Below are 21,547 nucleotides of genomic sequence, written 5' to 3'. Positions count from 1 at the left end.
AGGCAGATTCTGCAGCAAGGTCTGAGACTGTGAAATCACACAGCACACATCAGCTGGTTCTTACATTGAGGGATGTGGAAAAGTAAACTGCCCAAACCACGACACATGTTATTAGCATACTACTTATTAAAAAGTCATGCTATATGACCTAAAGCAACTCCTTTGCAGTCCTAGCAAAAGGCTAAGGATGACAGGGCACAGAAAGTCACAGAAAGAAACTATTCCTAGGGAAGACAGAGTTAAAAGCACACCTATGATAGAAAACTTTTGCTACTGAGGACCCATGTGAGCTCTGTGGCAGAGCCAAGAACTTCATTAGGGCCTGTGACCTCCTTAGAGCGTGCTATAACTACAGCTCAGTCCATCTCATAAGCTTTTTGGCTCAGGGTTCCTGCTGCAGCAGGAATGCAGCGTTTGTTTTCTCAAATTCTGGTGATACTTTTAGTTTCATTACTCCCCTCCTCCTTAAATTGAAACAGGGTCCAGACCAGGGAACTTGATCCAAGTCCCAAACACCAAGTAATTTCAGACAGTTCAAATGACAGTTTAGATCCGTATCTGGAATGAAATCAGAAGACTTATTCAGCCTACAAACTCTGAGAGAAGGAAATGTTTAGTGCATTGTAATTAAAATCAATTTTTTCTAAGCTGGCTTGAGGCTATGCTTCATGTCCCTGCACTGTTATCTCTAAGGCACCATTTTCCTGTTCTCAGCGGAAAAACACATTTTACTAGGCAAGAATGAAGTAATGACATGCAGCTTACACAACTGAATGGATTTTAGCTTCTGCCGTTCTGTTGTAGAAGAGGAGAAGAGCTTCCTTCTCCTGTTGTTTCTGCAGAGAGAAAGATAAATAAGTGTGAGTCTCAGAAATACCTTTTCTCCTTCTTGCTTACAGATCTGGGATGTCTGAGGCTGCCAATAAACACTTTACCAGGAAAAAAATCAGCCTAAAAATGCACAACAAAAGGGGACTGGAGGGGAAATTCTCCTACTCACCACTGGGCATGGCAGATACTCACACACTCCTATTTCTGACACCTCCCTTCCTACCTCCTACTCAACTCCTACAGGTTGGATGACAAGCTTATCACAAACATAGTTTTAGTTGAGAAAGCGTTCCCCAACTAAAACAGCAAGGAAAAACTCCTAAGTTCTTACAAAACTGTATTAGCAACCTAGGAGCCTAGAACATGCATTTGCCATCCACACGAGAAAAACAAACAAAAAAAAGTAAAAGTACACTCTTCGCACCTTTAGTTACTGCTGTGTTTGTAGGGTGAATGGGATTACAAGGCAGGACAGAAGAGTAAGTACAGAGGCAGAAGGTATGAAAGACAATTCGAAAGGACTAACGAGGGAGGGGAAAAAAAAAAAAAGAGAGAGAAAATGGTATTTCACACAAAGGGACAAAGTAGACCATGTGTTTTGATTGTGTTGTACATTAATTTAAATCTGTGCCTTCAACAGGCTTCCATTGTGCCTTCACATGAGGTGTGACTCTGACCTCCCTGGGAACTCAGGGTACTGTTTTTCCACTGATGTTTTTAAATAAAGGAATCTGAAATAACAATGGCTCATCATGAAAATAGTTTCTGACTTACACTGTCATATCCTTTGGCCATCTTCTTTGCTTCATCTGCCAAGACAGCTTTAGTCTTTGCACTAATGCCTTCAGGAGCCACCACGACCATTTTACGTTGCTTTGCTGGAAGCTGGGAAAGCACATCTGATTTCAGACGTCGGATCATGATGGACTCTTTCAGCAAAATTTTCAGTTCGGTTAAGTTGGATGATCCAGAGTAGTCCCAACCCCACGGCATCTAGGAAAGATCAAAGCAGTTATCAGTGTCAAACTTACAAGAGACTGGTCTGCAGGCAATCCAAGAGTAGAATGAACTTCCAGGGAAACTGGACAAGGCAAGAACTTAATGGTCAGTAGGAAGAGAGATTTGACAAAAATGGCAATAAGACAGAAGTATACAAATTAATCCACCCAACACGAGACGGTTACTTAGAAACTTCTCATTTATCTATCTCCAAGCACTCAAGGAGGTGCAGGGAAGAGGGCCATGCAGAAAGGTAGGGATCCCTACCACAGCACTGTGCCCTGATATTCATCCTCACACAGCAAGGTGCTGTGCTCCTGTGCGGCTCTCCACCTGCACCAATGGGCAGGCCGACAGAACTCACTGCACTTCTGTGCACACACATTTACCTCAGCCTTGAGCAGAGAGAGACACAAAAATCATCTTTCACAGCATGAGGACAAACATCCTTAACCCAAATGCATTCAGAGAGATGTTAACACTTGTCTGACATGCCTACTAAATGCTAGGTCAAAATTGCCTGTTTTTCACTGTGACCTGTCTCTTGATCCACTTCCTGACATACTCTGTTTCTGCCATTACCATGTTTGGCTCAGATTCAAGCAAAAAAAAAAAAAAAAAAAAAAAAGTTGTGGCCCAAAATACATCACTCCAAGCACTGTCTCTTCAAAGCATCATCACTTGAAAGCTCCTCTGAACAAACCCTTCATTTACTCCTCCCTGAAGCACTCGCCTCTGAACCTGCCCTATCCTCCAAGATCCTGTGTGCAGACAATATATATCTGTTCAATTAATCTCAGCTCATCACTTCTCCTACTAGTAACCCTACAGCCTATCATTTGTTCTCTGGGAAAGAACAACTAAGCTGACAAACAGTGGCACCAAAATTGGTACATTGCCCAAAAGAAACATCTGTAAACGACTTTCTTTTGGAGAGGAGACCAGTAAGGTTTTTATGCTGAAGTAAAGGATAAAGAGATACCTTTAAGTTTCACAAATACGTATATGAAATACAGGTACAGTAACACTGAAAACCAAGCAGGGGAGAGGGGAAATCTTCCTCACAGCAATGATTCTAAGTCTTACTGGCAGTGTCACCAAAAAAAGCCAAATATACAACCTACGGTCTTGCAACAACAACCCAAAGTAATCCCCTACATATGTATACGTACATCCTCCTGAAATGTATATAATGGAGATGTGAGGAGCCTCAGCACCAACCTCTTTGATCTGCCGCTCCACTCTCATTGAGCCACATTAATTGCTAAAATAGAATCATAGAATCATAGAATCAGTGAGGTTGGAAGGGACCTTTAAGATCATCAAGTCCAACCATTAACCTACCCTGATAAAAACACCACCACTTCTAAACCATGTCCCTAAGCACCTCATCTACCCTTTTCTTAAACACCTCCAGGGATGGTGAATCCACCACCTCTCTGGGCAGCTTATTCCAATGTTTAATAACCCTTTCAGTGAAAAAATGCTAGATTTAATCTTAAAAATCTATCTATCTTTTATTTGCCTTCCCCAAGAGAAACCTGCTGCAACACAGAAATGGAAGTAAAATAGGAAAAAGCTCCAAAAAGTTCCATTCACTGCACCCTCCATCCTCCTGTGGAATGCATGAGACCAAAAATAAATCAAACCAGTCACAAGGTTAGTCACATTACTGACTGTATTAAGGGATGGTGCTTTGATGGAACAGGGATGAGAACATGCTATGAGATAGAAAGAGGAGGAATCAAACAGCTTATAGGCAATTAAGACCTCTCCGATATCTGGAAGTGAACATTCCTAGTCCAGGTTGAGACATAACAGGACAATCTGCCATGTTGTACTGATGTGAACCTTTAACTGACTTCAGATTCTGGCACTTATGGCCACCTTTAAAACCCATTTGACTTAATCTATTCCTACATAATTATGGTACCATCTGATTATCTATAGTTGGTTCATTAAAGCAGGAAACAATTCAAACCTGAGAGACAAAGCCAGTTGGATCCTGTAGAGTTAAAACTTTGGCTCTGACAACAGCACAGTGGTATACAGCCAGAGGTAATAAGTCCACCTGCATCAAAGCCAAGCCCTCAAAAACCAACATGGGTATTACTGCTCTGCTTCCCTGAAACCAGGAGTGCAACGCAGATACATCCCTCACGTCTGTGAAAAGCTGGCTCAAGTCTAGCTGGGTTTATTAGCTTTACACACGCTGCGGGAAAGCTGACCTTGCTGCATTTCTTCAGGCTCTGAGGACCCAGCAGAGCAGATGTCCAGAACCAAGAAGGACCCACCTGGTGCAGCACCCAGCCTCAAACCCTCTACCCACGCTGCTCAGCGTGCTGGTAGCCAAATAGCAGGGATCAACGCTGACTGGCTGCTAAGCAAGGCTTGCTATGGGGCCTGGACACTCTCCTCAGGCTACCTCATTCTACTCACGCAGCCCATGTTTTTCCACTTTGCACTTCCATAACAAGCAAGTAATACATATGTTTTGTGTCCATGTAACACAATTCATTTCAGAAAAGTAACATCATCATAACTGAAAGAACAAAGAATAAACAGAGCCAATATACCATCTATTGTCATATTAAAAAGCATATAGGGGCAGAATCCCTACAGTATGTTCAGATAACTATACTTCTTTTATGTTGACTGTTGCTGGAACAATTTGCAAACAAGGAAACACGCTAGTTCTGTACTGCACCTATCTAGTGATAAAAAAGATTATTATTTTTGGAATTATTAAAATGTAATTTAGTATATCCCATTGTGGAAAAGAAGAGAGAGGAAAAAGAAGAACATTTATTCTGCCAAAATACACATCTGGCTTTGATCCATATCATTCCAGAACAAATGCCTCCAACTGTGATATTCTTACCAAAGTGTTACAGCATCTTACATGAGTCAGTAAACTTATTACAGTGTTAAGCAGAAGCTGCCAAACTCTTACAAATTCAGAGCATGTGCTCAGATAGAAATTATTTAATATTTGCCAACTTCACCCAGTTTGAAAAATGAATTCACAGCATGTATTTTGGGAAACAGACTTGAGATATTTTGTAAATAAGCAGGTGACATTTCACTTGCTGCATTTTTAAGAGTACAAATGCTGGGAGGTTGAACTACAAAATGATAAACTTTTATTTTATATCTTTTCTAATCACATCTGCCAGGTATTTGCAATTTGCTGTCATAAAATCTATTATCTTCAGACAGAAACTAGTCAGGTTTTCGTTTTAAATTGAATGGTTCAGGTTTGTCAATTTTTCTTTAACCTTATAACGCAGATTTATTATTAATATCAAAACATTTTTACATAGCACCTTTCATCCTGACAGATCTCCAAAAGCCATGCAAAACCCCTCTGTTTCTGAGCAATTCCATCCCCACTCACAATGCTGCCACTTTGAGGACAGAAAGAAGAACCCATAGAAGTAATGACAAAAATGTACCACAACAGTTCTTCAGAGAGAATATATCTCCTAACACAAGCTCAGGTTAGAGCTGCAAAAAGGAACATGAGGGACATACTACAATCATGAGGGAATAACTACAATCATCAAAACACCTCTTAATTTACTCATTGCTGAGTGGATCTATAGCAACTCAATATTCAGCAGTCCCATTTTTTTTCCTGCAATACTATCCACATCTCTTAATTTCCAGCAGCCCCACTTCTTCTCTAAATAACCAACTTCTTTCTAGGTTCACTCTATTATTTACTGACATTAACTGTAGCAAAATGTCCCAGGAAGCATTGAGAAGACCTCTACTGTCTATCAGAGGCAGGTCAAACAGAGAAACAAAATTGTAGTAGAAACCCTGCAGAGGTTTTGAAGGGAAGCCAATACAGACTCTGACCTCCACGCCGAGTTTCATTGTAGGTTGAAAACTCATTTACACAGAATACACTGTTACAACCTGGATCGCGCAAAACAATTTTATTTCTTTTATCCAATTCAACATCTTACCTGAGGTTCATTCGTCTTGTAATTGAAGCAACAGCTAGTCATGCAGAACTTTACCCTCACAGGGTTTATGAAACTCCAAACCTATTTAGATTCACACGCTGCAATTCCACTTTCCTTTTTACTGCAGAAAACCAATGAGATTAAACTGCATCTCTTAATTCCCCCCTAGGAAACATTCTGGACACTGCTCATACAGGGATATTTCAACAAAGATAATGAAACTCAGGAAAAGACATAGTCCTCTGCCTCCATATGATTCCTACTATGGATGAAGCAACAGTAAGTTTATCTTCTGCCAGAAAAGCAGTGCTTTGCTAACATGAATGTTGTCATCTTCTAGAACTCAAGCTCTGTATCTGTGACTCTGCATGCTAAATGGCCTTAGCCAACGGCATCAGCATATGAGTATCAAAGCCAATGAATTGCTCATCTAGCTTGCACATTTGGACATATACAGAACGGCACTACACTAGCTATGAAAGTAAAAAATGGGCATTCAGACCTAGGAAAAAGGGGACTTGAGAACTTTATATGAGACTGCAATGTGAATCATCTTGATGGAAACTTGGCGTATGTGAGCTACCCTAAACAGAGGAAAGAAAACAAACACAAAAGCCCTACAAATAGCTATTTTTATGGCACACACTGATGATGATCAGTTCTTCTGTAAACATTTTTGAGCATTGAAATGTTCATTTGGTGTTTCCAACCACTCTGCTGAAAGTTATTGCCCAGTCTTACAGAAAACGAGGCACAAGAAGTGAAATGGAATACTCAAGAACAAAGCAGAGCAAGCAAGTTCATGCACTACTGGTCCATGTTCACACTGCCAAGTCATTCTGTGCCACATGCTAACAGCTGTATGCTTGTCCTGGAGGAGCTGGAGGGCAAGCCAGATTAAAGGACTCTTGTTCCAAATCAGAACTTGGGGAACTTTAGTTCCCCTTTTTGTGTCTGTGCAACTAACACAGAAGATCCTAGAGCCTCCTTGTACAACAGGCAGCAGCAAAAGCTCTTCTCTTAGGAGCGTGTGTTCCAACACACACAGCCACCCTAGAGATGGCAAATCCAAGCACAGCTGAGTTGCCCATACGTTGACAGCAAGGCAGACACCTGCCATCATGGCTGCAAATGCTGGCTTCCTGCAAAGACAAGATCTTGCAGTGGTTGGACTCAATGGTTCTGCTGAAACCACTGCTGAGCAGCTGGCAGAGATAAGAAAAGTTAATTTATTTTCAAGTTATGCTGAGGACCACATCCATTTCCTGACTTAGAAGAGAGTAGAATACAGACGGACTATAAGTCTTCATTTTTTACTTACCTGGAGGTATAAAATCCAAAATTCAAGCAACTGAGGCCTGCCTTTGTTAAACAGTCACTAAAGCAGATTAGAAACTGGTTTGTTTTTTTGTTTTTTGTTTTTTAATCAATTAGCCCAAGCCTACAGCTGCCTAAAGGCCCCATAGTTACTCTGCCCATTTAAAACACTTTGGGGGCAAGTTCTTATTAGAACAGGCTCATTTCCCCAACAATGGCTTTTGGGGTTTTTTTAAGCTTTTTACATCTGTGGTTTTGAGGGCAGACTTTGATAAGAAGCATTACTGCCTCCATGTCTCAGGCCCACCACTGCAGCACCTAGAGCTTCTCAGGTTGAAAGCTTTCAAAATGTTACTCTGCAGTTAGACTTTCTCAAAAAAGATGTGATATCAGACAGAAGGAAGGGAATTAAAAGCTTCCACATTTTGCAAAAGAAAAAAAAAAAAAATGAAATGCTGTTTGCAGAGTCCCAGTCTGTGCCTTCCCCCACTGAAGTACCTTCCTGGCATCACAGTAGCGTAGCCCAAAGGAGTGGAACTGTGGGAAGAAGTCTGGCTGGACAGCCGCAATCTGTGTGTAGAGCTCCATGGGCCGCGACATGGCAGGGGTTCCTGAAAGCAAGATCACTCTCCTGGCAGCCTGGGAAAGCAAAATGGAGCATCATTATTATACAGTTTGCAATATAAGCAGAACCTGCTAAGAAGTCATCCCCAGTCCTGAAAGAAAATCCCAGAGCCATTCTCCAAGCACCATAAATGGAAGAGTACTTCACCTTCCACAGATACCTTCAGCCTTCACTGCCTGAAGACAGTGCTTCAGACTCAAGGACAGTACTTAAAACTTCTAGGAAGCAGGACAAACCATACTGTTTATTATTCCTCATCCACACGCTATAAGGGAAGGGGACATAAATTTTTATGACAGTGCTTCTGAATTGGCATTTACCCACTAGACATGTTAATATCTTGCGCCTGGCTCAAGATTTCATTTGGCATCAGATGTCATAGGAAAATGACACACCCTCTTCAGGTACATCCTCACCTCCAAAATAAATTCTCTGGTAATAAATGTGCCACAGCAAGCCATAAACAGACTGTCTTCCTCACAAAAGCACAAGATATCCAGAGAAGTAGGATTTTTTTTTTCTTACTTTTTGTTCATTTTTTTTTTTTCTTTTTAAATTCTAGTAGCAAGGACAGAAAGAGGAAGCTGCCTGAAGCAGGACCAGAAGATGTCCACCTAACAGCCAGGGTGAGTCTAAGCACAGCTGGCTGGATGCTAGAACATGAGTTAAATACGAATCATGTAAGAAGACCATAAAACATGTATTGTAGGGGAGACTGGAAGGGGGTGGGAAACTTGTATCTAAAGCAGGTGGTCCCAAAAAGTGGGGGAAAAAAAAAATTACACTATAGACATATAAGCCTCAAAGATGCATTTCTATCCCCATACCTGCATTATTATCTAATTCTATTATTAGATGAGAGCTATGAATTTCTACCGCTGTAAATTCACATATAGTAGTCAAATTACAAATGCCTTGTAATTTCCTGCATGGTTTAATGCAGGTTCGTTAAAATAACAAAGAGATTCATGAGTGACATCTGTACCAACAGCTCATTCACATTTAAATGAAAAAGAAAATTAAATTCTTTTATCGTTTCACTGAGATCTACCAGTCACCCAAATCTATTCAGCTTATTCATCCACTTGCCAACCAAATCTGGTGGAAAGAGTTCACAGATCAGCTACCGGAAATTAATTTCAGGACTCTTTATCAGATATTTATATATAGGTTGTAATCAAGGTGGGACTTGCCTTCTCCCTCCATCCCTACTAAACAGATCCGAAGGAAACGTGATCGCCACCAGGATCAGACAATTCCCATACACGTGTAAAAAAGCAGGGTATTTATTGAAGTAAATAAGAGGAGAGGTCAAACCTTTGGACATGTTGGAAGGTGAGAGTTAGTTTGCACAAGACAGAGGTGCCTATGCTACTCAAAAGAGGGAGGAGTCACAGAGGCCGAAGATATCAGATCCCATGAGTAAACAAAGTGATAAAGCAGAAATTAGGTCAGGTTTTAAAATTAAGGTACAGTGGAGGACAACCGAGCAGAACCTAGACAATATCTGATGCCTTGCAGAAGCCTTTGAGGGCTAAACTGACACTACCCTGAGAAATCTGCTGAAACGCAAGACAAGCCAGTCCCACATGTGCAAGGAACCTCCAAATTAAAACTTTTTCCTCCTGGACTAACAGAAGGCCACTGATAGGAAAAAGACAACATGGAGGCCAGGCAGTTACAGACAGCTCACTTGAAATAACTCTGGATCAAGCTAAAGCAAGAAAAGTTTGCTCAAAACAGACCAGGGATACGTTAAATGCAACATAAACCCAAGTGTCTTGAAAGGTTTTATACCATTCTCAAGGCTCCTCCTCTTTGGAGGGTGCTTCTCAGGAGCTACATGAGATGAGGTTGGAACGCTAATTCCCCAGTTGTCAAAACAATTAGTCAGGCTCCTTCCCCAATCCCTAAATAGGTATCAAAGGCCAGAATGATGAAGTTACAGGTTATTTGAATTCTAAACTTGTCCAGCTGCTGCTTTGCTGTGCACAACTTAATTTTGAACAGATAGGGTATCTAACCACTGCAAGCACTTACCAAGGACTGTGATACATCCTCTATATTTAACCATTTTAAACAAATCTAGAAGTAAAAAACAACAGTGACAAAAAAAAATAAAATTTAAAAAGAGGCACTAGCTCCACAAGAGCTCTGAAGGACTTGAAGAAATTAATTCCAGAAAATTGTGTGGAACATAGGGGGTCTAACTCATCCCAAGGGTCCCTTTCAGTTTTAAAATCCATGACAGAAGGAGCTCAAGAGAGAAAAGAAGAAAAGACAATAATCCTAAGAAGACAAGTTTCCAAGCGTTGAAGGCTTACTTAAATTCTGGATGAAAGAAATGGCTTTGATTCACATCTCTCTTTTCTAGTGGCAACTCATTTTGAATAAATGCCAATAAAGATTTGCTCCTACAGAAAAGTCTCTGCTGATCATTGCTTAATTCTTCTTTCCTGCTGAACCTTCTGTGCTGTCAAGAGTGAGAGCTTACCCTCTTTCTTCTGAGGTCTACAAGAATAATATGGAACAACAGCACAGAAAATAAGATTGCAGTGACCAGCAAGGACTTTCTAGCAAAAACAGATCTGTAATCAATTGATACATATTTCCACGTAGAAGAACTAACTTTAGCTGCTCATTAGCATTTAGGCATGAAGTTTAATCTTCCCCAGAAGCATTCCTCTCTCTCATGTGTCCTTGTTCTTACAGCTGCTTTCGAGACTGTTTAAGTGAACTATGACAATGACTTGACTTGCAGAGACCTGTTCTGTAGCCCTCGTTTACTAAGTAACATAAGACAATTGTGGCTTTATAGCATTACACTTGCACACACAATACAGCAGCAAGAATGAATTCTACAGCTGTGACAACATTTACAAATGCCACTTTTCAAAGTCGAAGAATAATTTATGAAATAGTAACCCCCGGTGGCACTTACTTTCGAGGTCAAAACCCAGCACCCAACTGATTTCAAGAGGAGTAGGTGAGGAGGGTGGGTTATGCCACAACGAAATAATTGAACATGCAAAGAGCCTCATTAACATACAATGACTGTCTCTGTGTTAAATGAATTTCACAGCATGAGCTCTGCCATATGCTAACAAACTGACATACTTTTTTAAATGTGTGGCTGGTTGTGGCTGTACAATTACTTGTGTACCCAGTTTTTGCTTACTCTGTCATTTTGAACTGCTTAGCATAAGAATACATTATCCTGTGAAACGAAAAATCTGAGAGTGGACATAATATAATGGAGATAATCACCTGATGAAATAGAAGATTTCATAAAGGAAAAGGGTTGCAGCTGTTTTGAGGAGTCTGTTTCTGTATTGGGGTAAGATAGATAGGGCTCTGCATTTTATAAGATGATCCTACAGTGGTTTTTCAAAAAAATATAAACACTTTTCCCTATTCTTAAGTGACATCTATACAGAGAATGTGTATCAAATGGCAACAATCAGCTATGACCAAAGCAAATTACACTACCCCCTCTTTCGAGAAGGGAGGGAAAATGGAAGGTGAGAGCAGATCTGAAGATGAAGCCTTGAGGGTCCCCAGCTTCTCCAATTTCAAGATGAAGTTCCTTCTCTCAGCAGGTGACAACAAGCAAAGGCTTATTTATCCAATCCATATGGATTTGTAGTGCCTAAAGACAGCTGCTATTTATTTCCCACTGGACAGGGAGATTTTTGTGTTCCCTCCTCACCTTCTACCTTCAGCATTGACCTATTTCCCTCTATTATTTTTAAGCATCTCTTTATTAAAACAAGCACAAAGAGTATTAGATTCCAGACACACAATGTATTTGGACTTCCATAATAGAAACAAAGACCTTTAACCCTGCAAACATCAGTATGTGCATCACGCTATTAACCTGAACAGCAGCTCAATAGGAACAATCACATTAGTAATATTACTCAAATGTTGTGGAACAAAGCCCATAGGGAACACAACAGGAATAAGACCATTTTATGCTACTGGAATCTTTGATTAGATACTTTTTGTTTCTCAATTTCTAACCCAGTTCTTCACAAAAAACTTACTGTCATGCTTCCAAAAAACTCATCCATGTTCCATGGGGACCTTCCCCAATTTCCACTGCCTTGCAATACTTCATGCAATTACAGAAGAACAAAGACCATGCGGTGCTTTGGCTGGTTGAAGGATGTAGAATCCTTTTCACTCCAGTCCCCAAGAGATCCCACCACAGATCAGTGAAAAACTTCTATTTTATTGTTTCCTCTTCATCTTCACCCCCTGGGCTTTGCTGTTTTATGGATATCGGTAGCATGTATACTCCCTCTCCTATGCTGATGCCTCTGGATCAGTACAGTCTTGGAAGGAAAAAACAAAATGCTTACAAAAGAAGCAACTCCATGACACTTTCTGCCTCTGAGGGAGGCAGATGCCGGGCAGAGGCGAAGAGAACAACTAATATTGTCAGTACGCCCAGGAGAACTCAGTCCCAATCATGAGACTAAAGAAAACAGCAAGGCAACAAGTAGGTCCTATTACTGATTGCCACAGCTCTGGATTAGGGGCAGGGACAAGCCAAGCCTGAAAACGGTGACTCAACCAAAGCCCAACAGCACGAGGCCATTCTCACTTTGATGTGCGTGGAAACAAGACAAAGGGACCACTTTGAACACAGGAACTTCTAGCTCTCTTGAGTACCAGAAAAGATGCTGAAGCTGGAGACAGATCTCATGCAGCTGCTGGCACAGACTGGCCAGTGTGAAAGCTGGCTGAGCTTGAAAGCAGGATTTTTGCCACATGCCAAAACATCAAAGGACTGTTTTCTACTATGGCTTTCAATCCATCCGCCTCCATAATTTTGCAGGGATGCACACAGACTGTGTACAAACTGCCACCTGGTTCCACGTAGGCGGATGAAGCATTCTCCCCTGTGTCCAAGTGAAGGGAATAAGAAATCTGGCCTAAACATTTTCCTCCTGCTATTTCAGCTCACCCTGTCTTACTGTTTGTGTAATTATAAGTTCCTTTCAAAGTTTTGTCCAATAACAATAAATTAGGCACAATGTATCTGTCTATATACCTACTCTGAACTAATGACAACGTGGGGCAAGCTACCAGGTAGTGAGCATGGTCATTGCATACGTCCAGCCATCATAAAAGTGCGCTAAAAAGTTTTTCTGGTCACACTTCCCACTGTCCCAAGCAAAGCTTTCCTAAATCTCTGTCAGGGTAGCAACTGAGTATGTCACAAAAGATACTGAATAGTACACACACCGAATACTGCACACACACACAGTTTGTGGGGTTTTAATATAAAAAAAAAAGTCTAGAAGTTCCCAACTGACAAACTTAGGCCACATGTTTAATACATGGTTCTGCTTGACAATTCCATACCACACTTGCTTCACAATATATACAACAGAGCAGAAGAAGATTAATTATTACCGTGTGGCTAAAAATACCACTTCATTTTGAAAACTGGTCAATGTCAGATATTAAAACTAAAATGAGGCTTTAAATGCTGTAACCATGGATTAAATATTTCAGGGGTGGAGATTTAGTTTGGCTGTCTAACAAGGCAGGTTCAAAATTAATATCCAAGGTAAGTCAACTTTGTTATAAATGTATTGATTTAATCCGAGTAGTGTGCAGTTTTGTCTAAACACTCGCAACAATTTTTACATTTTACTTATTATTCAAACAGAGAAGTCACAGGAGCAGATTTTATCAAGATAAAGAGAATCCATTAAGTACGGATGGTAGTGACAGAAACATTTCAGGCTCAGAAACATTTTAACTTAGATCTGTCCAGTGTCATTATGGACTCATAAATCTTTGTAGGATGTAAGGACCAAGGATGACATTTCTTAGGTGGTTTTTATTTTTTTCCTTTTCTGTTCCCAAAAGCCAGTTCAAGGCTAAGCTTTAATGCTTTAGAATGTTGGGAACCTTGTAAGAAATACAAGCAACTATGGCAATTCCAAAAAGTTTCAAGTAGTATAATGCTAATAACAGACAGAAGTGGCAATGCTTGGAAGGTAGACAAGGCATGAGTTGGCTCCAGGGGCTCTGGTTACAGCACCGGCATGGCTTCACACTGTGAACTTAATGTAGGGACTGAAGTGCTAGAAGCACCTATGAAGGGCTTGCCTATGGATACAGCTTTTTTTTAGTCTCTTCTAAGGGCCCCAGTACTGCTCTACTCCTTTTAACATAAAGGAGGCAAGAGCAAGAACATTATCCTCAGCAGCATGTTTATCAACGCATCTTACTCACTAATCTCAAAGAATCATGTAAAATACTGAAAACACTCCCATTTTTACCCCACTGACTACTTACTATAAAGGTTACATAGTATAGTTGTTAAATCCAGTAATCAAGTGATGAAAACTCCTCATATTTTGGCAGTTATTTCAAATATGAAAGCATTGCTGCAACGTGCTGTGCAGTAGTGAACACAGCATCACTCACTAGTAGTTGAAGACAAAGCTGCCAAATCGGGTAGTTTTAGAGAAAAATGCCTGTGTTGGAAAGCATCGAGGGCGGAAGAGTGGCTATTACAGCAAATACTCACTTATAGTCAGTTACAGTCAGCAAGCAAGAGAATAAAATTTACCTGAACATCTCACATGAAACATCTGGTACTGTATGCTGTTTGCAGGTGAGATAATGCATGATATGAACATGAAACTCTTAATGCTTTCAGAAGACTGAAATTCAGTTTCAGAAGCACCAGTTCTCAATTCTGTAAGAGCAGTGATGTGACAGCATAAAACTGTAAATTCTCAGTAAGTGCATACAGGCAATTAACCTCCACTTAACAGCTACCATCTTTCACTCTCATATCTTGTAGCCTGCAAATAATTTTGACAAGCTGATCCTTACAAAGCTACAAGTAGGAAAGGATGAAACTGCTTTTTGAGCATTTGCAATGAGGTAAATTTGTTATTTTCCACCATTTTCAGACATACACCCTAATTATTGTACTTCAAACTGCCCATAAAATTGGACCTCCTACTTAGTTTCCAAACATTAAAAGCCTGAAGTGCTTTGAAAGCCAAGAGAAGACAAGAGTCAGGCCTTAAAAGAGAACAATGAAGTTATTCAAGGACAACTACCTTTGGCTTGCCATTAAGAATCTTGCATATAAAAGTTGGTTGCTATAAAGCCATCACAGATCGAATCTTCTCTTTATATACACTTGCTGATAATTGCTGAAGAGGAACTGCATTTACCTTGTTCTAATGTACAGACTCTGCAGTGTCTAGAAACTACTCGTAACTTTAATCTGCTAGTGGCTACCAGGGAGAGTTTGATTCTTTAATCCCAGGACAATAGAACAATATTAAAATTTACATCTCTTCTGTTATCCCATACTTGAATATTGCCTCCCTTCTGTGGGCCACTTGTCTTGCTAACCTCACATTCTCCCATTTCCTACTAGTTTTGTACATTTAACCAACAAGAGTGCTCTTGAACCCCAGCCACACAAGTACATTGGAAGCTTGCAGTAACAGTAGAGTCCAAAATCAAAACCAAAGCCAAAGGGACCTAGGTAATGTCATTTTGATATACAGCAGCAATTTGTGTGCCAAGTAACTGATAATGATTATTTCCATTAAAGAAGCTATGTTGACACTACTATATTCTTTCTACTCTCCCTGAATACATTCAGTAAGTTTTGACATTTCCTTTTCCCCATCAGGATGGAGCCAGGCTCTTTTCAATGGTTCCCAGTGACAGGACGAGGGGCAATGGGCACAAGTTAGAACACAGGAAGTTCCGTTCAAATACATGGAAAAACTTCTTTACGGTGAGGATGACAGAGCACTGGCACAGGCTGCCCAGGGAGGTTGTGGAGTCCCCTTCTCTGGGGATTTTCAAGACCCACCTGGATGCAGTCCTGAGTAATGTGCTCTAGGCGATCCTGCTTTAGCAGGGGATTGGACTAGATGATCTCTAGAGGTCCCTTCCAACTCTGAAAATTCTGTGATTCTGTGATCACCATAAAACTCATCAGTCGCAGTACCATAATTAGGTCGAGGGAGCTTCTGAAGTTCTTTTGTTAGGTCTTACCATCTAACATTTGTATGGAAACAAGTGGCTAAGCCAGAGACAAATTTTGCTCTTGGATCTACAATGTTACCTGGATTTCCACTTGCACATCATCAGAATTCAGCTGCTGGCTCCTAAACCTGTTAAATGGAGCAACACTGCTTTGGAAGCCTGACCTTAGTTGCAGGTTTGGCACCCAGCATACGCACCTTGAGTAGAGGCATGGCAGCTCGGCATCGTGCAGTTTTTACGTTCTTTAGGAAATGAGATTCATCCTGAAACAAAATAAGGATGAAAGTGAAGACAGTTCTGATCCATAGTCCAACTGCAGGCTACAGAACAAATTCCCAGTATTGTCAGCTATCTAATATTACAAGCCTATCATCCCAGAGGATACTTCAAGCACTGGGATAGTCACATCAAATTCTAAACGAAACGGCAGCATGGAGAGTAGCAGGCTTCCTACATTCAAACCTGCAGCTGCAAGCAAATGGAACAGAAATAAGCTTTAAAGCCATGAATCTCAAACGACTGCAAGCAAGTGAGCAGAGAGGGCTGGAGAGGGAAGGAGAAAGAGGAACATTATTTCCACCACCAACACTCATTTGCCCCTATGTGTCCTTTAAATGCAGCAAACATAGGAGGCCTATACACTGCCACTTCCCTAAATAAGGGGTTAATGAAAACGATCAGGAAAAAAAGAAATCTAATTAGGATCCAACTGTTCTGCTGATAGGGCTCACCAGGTGGATAATAGCCTCCTACTTGAGATATCACCCCCAAACAGGCTTCATTTCTACTGCTGTAGCAAGGCAGAACTTAGACACAAAAAGTAATCTGCACCCTCCAAGGGTACATTCTCATCTTTCCACGTGTGGATGAGCAAGCAACCATGCATGCAAAGACAACACAACTGCCTCGCCTCAGGCACAGCCTTCTCCCTCCTGATTAACAAATAAGCGACATTTATGTTCCCAGCCATCAAAAGAAGATTGGAAGAAAAAGCAAAGAAACTCAGCACTCAGTAGGACTACTCCGATCCGTAAAAACATATACAGGGTCCAAATTTGAACATATAAACACACAGAAAGAACATCTGCCAGCTCAGAGCTGGTAAAAGGTTCCAGGGCAGCAGCCCTAAAGATCAAGTCCCTTTACTTCAAGCACCAGCATACAAAAGTAACAATCTGCATTTCTATCCTGACAGAACGTCTTATCAGAGAGGGGGCGGGGGAAAAAAGTAAAAATGAAAAACATCGATTCCCCCACGAGTAGTTTGGTCTCCAAAGAATTCCATCTATTCCTACATTCCCATCTGATGCTGAGAAACAAAAGGATTATGCTGTGCCAATTGTCATGATCTTAGGGAAAGGTGCATATGTGTGCTGAAAACTAGACTGAGAACAGCGAACACTCATAATAAGCTACATGGACACTTTTGGTCTCTGTTGATCCCAGGTCAATTTGAAACACTTGATGTTTTGAATTTTTAGTAACTGAAATCTAGAAAAATGCCTTTTACCATGGCTCTGTAAAAGGTTAAAAAATGGATTTCAAAGTAATTTACAAAAGAAATTACAGGAGTCATCAAAGAAGACAATGCAGATTGTCAACGGAACACAAGCAAAGGGAGATTTTTTGATGCTTTACCCGCATACTTGATGTGGAGAGGTTAACTGGTTTACTGGATAAACACTAAGATCACCCCGAAGTCTAATCCCCTTAAAAAGATACAATTCCAAGACTACTGTATTGACACATCAGATTAAACACTCTGCTCTCCAGCAGCAGACATGCCCAACCACAAAGAAACCAGAGAGCCACCATAACCAGTAAAAGAGAAAACACAGCCTTAGGAATCAAAAAGGAACTGAACTCTACTAGTTATCTCAAAAGGTTTCAGAGCTCATGAAGAGAGCTGTGATAACAGCCACAATTACAAGATTGTTTCAGTCCTGAATAAAGCCCACTTCACACTGCTGTACACCACAAAGGTTACCCCATTTGCAGCATCATATTAACTTCAATATTTTAGTGTCCCACTTACAATAATAACTACTTGGAAAGTGTTCTTAAGTTGCTTGTCCATCTTGCTAAGGAGGTCAAAGCTGACAATGTTGATCAAACTTGCTGTTAGGTTGTCTTTGCTAGTCACTATGACATTGGTGCTACCTGGACTCAAGGATGGAAGCCACCTGTGAAATGCCTGGAGGAAGAGGAAAGCAATTAATTGCATTCTGGTGCTTATGTCCTCTGTCAGGATCCCAAGCAGGTCCTCTGCTTCTCAGAGCAACCTCATAAGTGCTTAGAATGTGGAGCCATCCCTCCCCACACCCTACCCCCACCCCCCCAGCCATTAGACACCAGCTGTGAGCACAGTAAGGGTAAGCAGCCTTCCCAAGGCAACAACCCTAGTAATGGGAAGGTCAAGAACAGAACTCAGGCTCTAAGGCCAAATCTACCTTCCATAGCTAGGAAGGCTCAAATATGCTCTATTCTTGCTCATTACTGGAAAAAAAAATAAATATCTGATCTGTAGTAGAAATGTGTATAACCTCCTGACAATGTTACCTGCTATGTTCAGAGCCAGAGAACAGTGACCACTACTGACAGGGAAATTTAGTTTTCCCACTCAACAGGAAACCTCAGGCTGTGAAACACAGACTTCTAAGCAGTAAACATCTCTCACTATAGCAATGTTTACTCCACAGTGAAGATGAAGTACAACTCACTCAAATCAACAAAAACTCTTCCACTACCTCTCCTTCTTAAAAAGTCTACAAAAAAAAAAAAAACAACCCACAAACGAACAAACAAAATGAAAAGATCAAGTTGACAATACACCAGCTGCTCTATGACAGCAGCTGAAATACATGTGGTGATAGTCATTCAAATCAACCTCTTGAAATGCTTCACACACCAGAGCAAGATATCCTCCCCCAAACCCATCTGTTAGCTACTGAGCACCCACTATTTCCCTTGTAATTGTGTCCCCAATGACACCAACCTCTCTGCAATATTTGAGTTCTGCTGATGTTGCTCTGCAGGGAACTGGCTGGGGCTTTAACAATCAGGATCTGTACATATCCATAGGATTGGTGATGAGAAATGGCATCTCTGTCTCTAGGCCCTTTGCTTGTGGAAACCCCCCAAGCGTCATTCCTCAACTCTGTTCAAGAACAACATCCAGCAGCCTGATGAGTTAAATGTGAGCTTCTCACACTTCTCTGTATGTGAGAAACTAACAATTAACTATCCTTCACCACTTATGGTCAGCACCACAATCAAAATGGGCCAACATTCAGACAAGGTTAGCTCCCAACAAAAATATATGTGGCTGACACTAAGCCAAAACTTAGACAAAGGTGGCAGCTGTACTGCTCTCTCCTTTTAATAAAGGGCACATAACTAATTCATACTGTAAAAGCGACACTATATTTCTCACTTGATGCTGATCTTTGTCCACAAAAAGTGCTTTGAAATTGCCCTGACTGTTAATTATTTAAGTTTCAATGCTGAACTCCAAAGGTACACGGTTGCAGTACTTCTCACCCAAGAGTACCTCGCATCTTCCTGCTAGCTTTCTATGGCACTTTGAATGTAAAGGCACTCAGTGGCCTGATCCCAGAAAGTCAAAATAAAACACCAACAACTCTGAGATGAAGACAATTTCTGGCAATTGAGCTCCAGAGGCACCAAAGCTTCTACCATTACAATAAAACACATCTGTGCAACTGAGTAGATTACAGAACATAATAAACACCTTCTTCCACCTTCTGCAACATTTTTCTTAGACCTGCATCCTTCACATACCCACAAAGCAACACAGATCATTCTAAAGCAAATTTCCTAACAAAACATCTTCATAACAGCCTCCTGGGGAGTCAGGAATAGGAAAAGGAAGAGGAAATCAAGCACTCGAAGGAAAAAAAAACCCTCATATTGCTTAAATCTCTTGAAGCAGGATGTAAGAGTTTAGCTGCAGGTGCCCAGGAGCTTCAGGAAACCAGGCCTCAAATTGTTCCCAGTAGGTATCCCACAGAAGCCACGGATTCAGGTTAGGTGTTGACTGAGAGATCTACAGGACTTTGAAATATCAAACATGATGAGCATCACTTCCTTGTTTGGTAAACAACTTTCTTTTCTTGTTGCTGAACACTCTTGAACTACTGGATGTGAAAACACACACCAAGACACTAACAACGTGATTACAGCACAAAACCAGCAAATTCCAAACAATAAATTTTTTGTCAATGAAACATTCCAGGGAAAGCTAAACCCCCACCATCTCCTGCTCAGGCATGAAATTACTGACCTAAAACCTCTAACTCACCTTTTTCTCCTACAGTGAACATTTCACTAGCCTACGGCAACCCAACAGCCTCAGTGTACAACCCATTACAGTGATTAATTTCAAGACACGTTTTCCAACCATAGAAGCATTCTTGGGCTTCTGATCAACATTAATAAAGGACTCAGAAGAGCCAGCAGGATACAGTGGACAGGCCAAAAGACGTACTATGACAAACACTTAATGACGATGATAATGGAGCCTCTTGAACAGAGTGGAGAGTCCCAGCATCTGGGCTTCTATTCCAGCCAAGGGACTGGCAAATACTGCTATGAAGGGCTTGAATACAACAGACAATTGCTTGAATGCAACTATTGTCTTTGGCACTGAGTAAAACACCCCCTTGGAGTCAGCTGACTTGCAGGAACAAATTTTACAGAAGGTCAGAGGAGACACTTTCTCTAGATCTCCCATTTCCAATAGATCAGCTGGACCACAAAAAGAAAATCGACCAATAAAGGAAAATAGGCATATATCATACAGTCAATGTCAAGCAATTTCCACCCATCAAGTTTATAAATGAGTACAAATTTTAGTTTCTTCCCCTTAATATACATCTTTTAAAATTTTAACTTGTACAGAGTGCAACATAGCATAACCATCTACTACATGCCTGCTACTGGCCACCTGCACACACTCAAGCTCACAGTACCTCCGCCCATGTAAACCTCACAGAAGAAGGAGTCACCACCAGCAAGGGCCATTCCTTTCGGTAATACGCAGCAATACAGATTGCTTGGATGGTCTTGCCCAAGCCCATGTCATCTGCCAGAAGTAAGCGTCCATTTCTTGAAATTGCGAAACTAGGGAAAATAGAGAGGGAAAATAAGTAAAAGTCAAAAAATGGCTTACTATCTGTCCTGGCAGCCAAGATACACGCAACTCATCACCAAGCCCATAATGTGGATCACCCGGAAGTGATCAGGGTTCTTCAGTAAGCCTGGATCTTCTCCCTTAGCCTTAACACAAGCGAGCAACTCCCACAAATCTCTCAAAGCTTGGAAGCTCCTAAACAGAGTGGTTCAGCTCAGTCCTTAGAGACTTTGATTTCATACGAAGAGTAGTCTCAAGACCTTACAATTATTTAAAGCACATTTTTTCCATGATATTACTCACATTCTGTCCCAGAGTTCATCCTGGCTAAGAAAATATTATTTATAACAATGCCACTTTAACACCAGTGAGTACAGACTTTCCTGAATTGCATTTTGAAGTCCACAAGTCCACAACTAATGACCATATATGATGGGGACAGGGACATTTAAAAGTTTATCTCTAAAAACAATTAGTAATTTTAAATCTTTCAGGGCCTTGGTCCCATTTCCTGGCATTTTTCCATGCATAGTTAATATTTAAAAAACAACAACAAAAGAGAGGCACATGGGGGGGGAGGGAAATGACCTTACAAAATAAAAA

At 40.9% G+C, this 21,547-nt stretch overlaps 1 protein-coding gene across 1 annotated transcript in view; it reads right to left on the bottom strand.

Moving 5' to 3' along the window:
* Positions 1 to 21,547, bottom strand: part of SMARCAL1 (SNF2 related chromatin remodeling annealing helicase 1) — a 38,446-nt gene that overhangs the window by 6,632 nt on the left and 10,267 nt on the right. The window contains exons 6-11 of the mRNA XM_082484352.1: positions 20,784 to 20,934; positions 17,828 to 17,986; positions 15,990 to 16,055; positions 7,620 to 7,760; positions 1,606 to 1,824; positions 766 to 836 (exon numbers count right to left, since the gene is read on the bottom strand). Of these exons, the coding sequence (XP_082340478.1) occupies positions 766 to 836; positions 1,606 to 1,824; positions 7,620 to 7,760; positions 15,990 to 16,055; positions 17,828 to 17,986; positions 20,784 to 20,934 (807 nt within the window). The remainder of the gene's footprint in view (positions 1 to 765; positions 837 to 1,605; positions 1,825 to 7,619; positions 7,761 to 15,989; positions 16,056 to 17,827; positions 17,987 to 20,783; positions 20,935 to 21,547) is intronic.

The sequence above is a fragment of the Vanellus vanellus genome (assembly GCF_965231255.1).
Source record: "Vanellus vanellus genome assembly, chromosome: 5".
In the NCBI taxonomy this organism is placed as follows: Eukaryota; Metazoa; Chordata; class Aves; order Charadriiformes; family Charadriidae; genus Vanellus; species Vanellus vanellus.
This window is presented reverse-complemented; position numbering and strand designations above follow the sequence as displayed.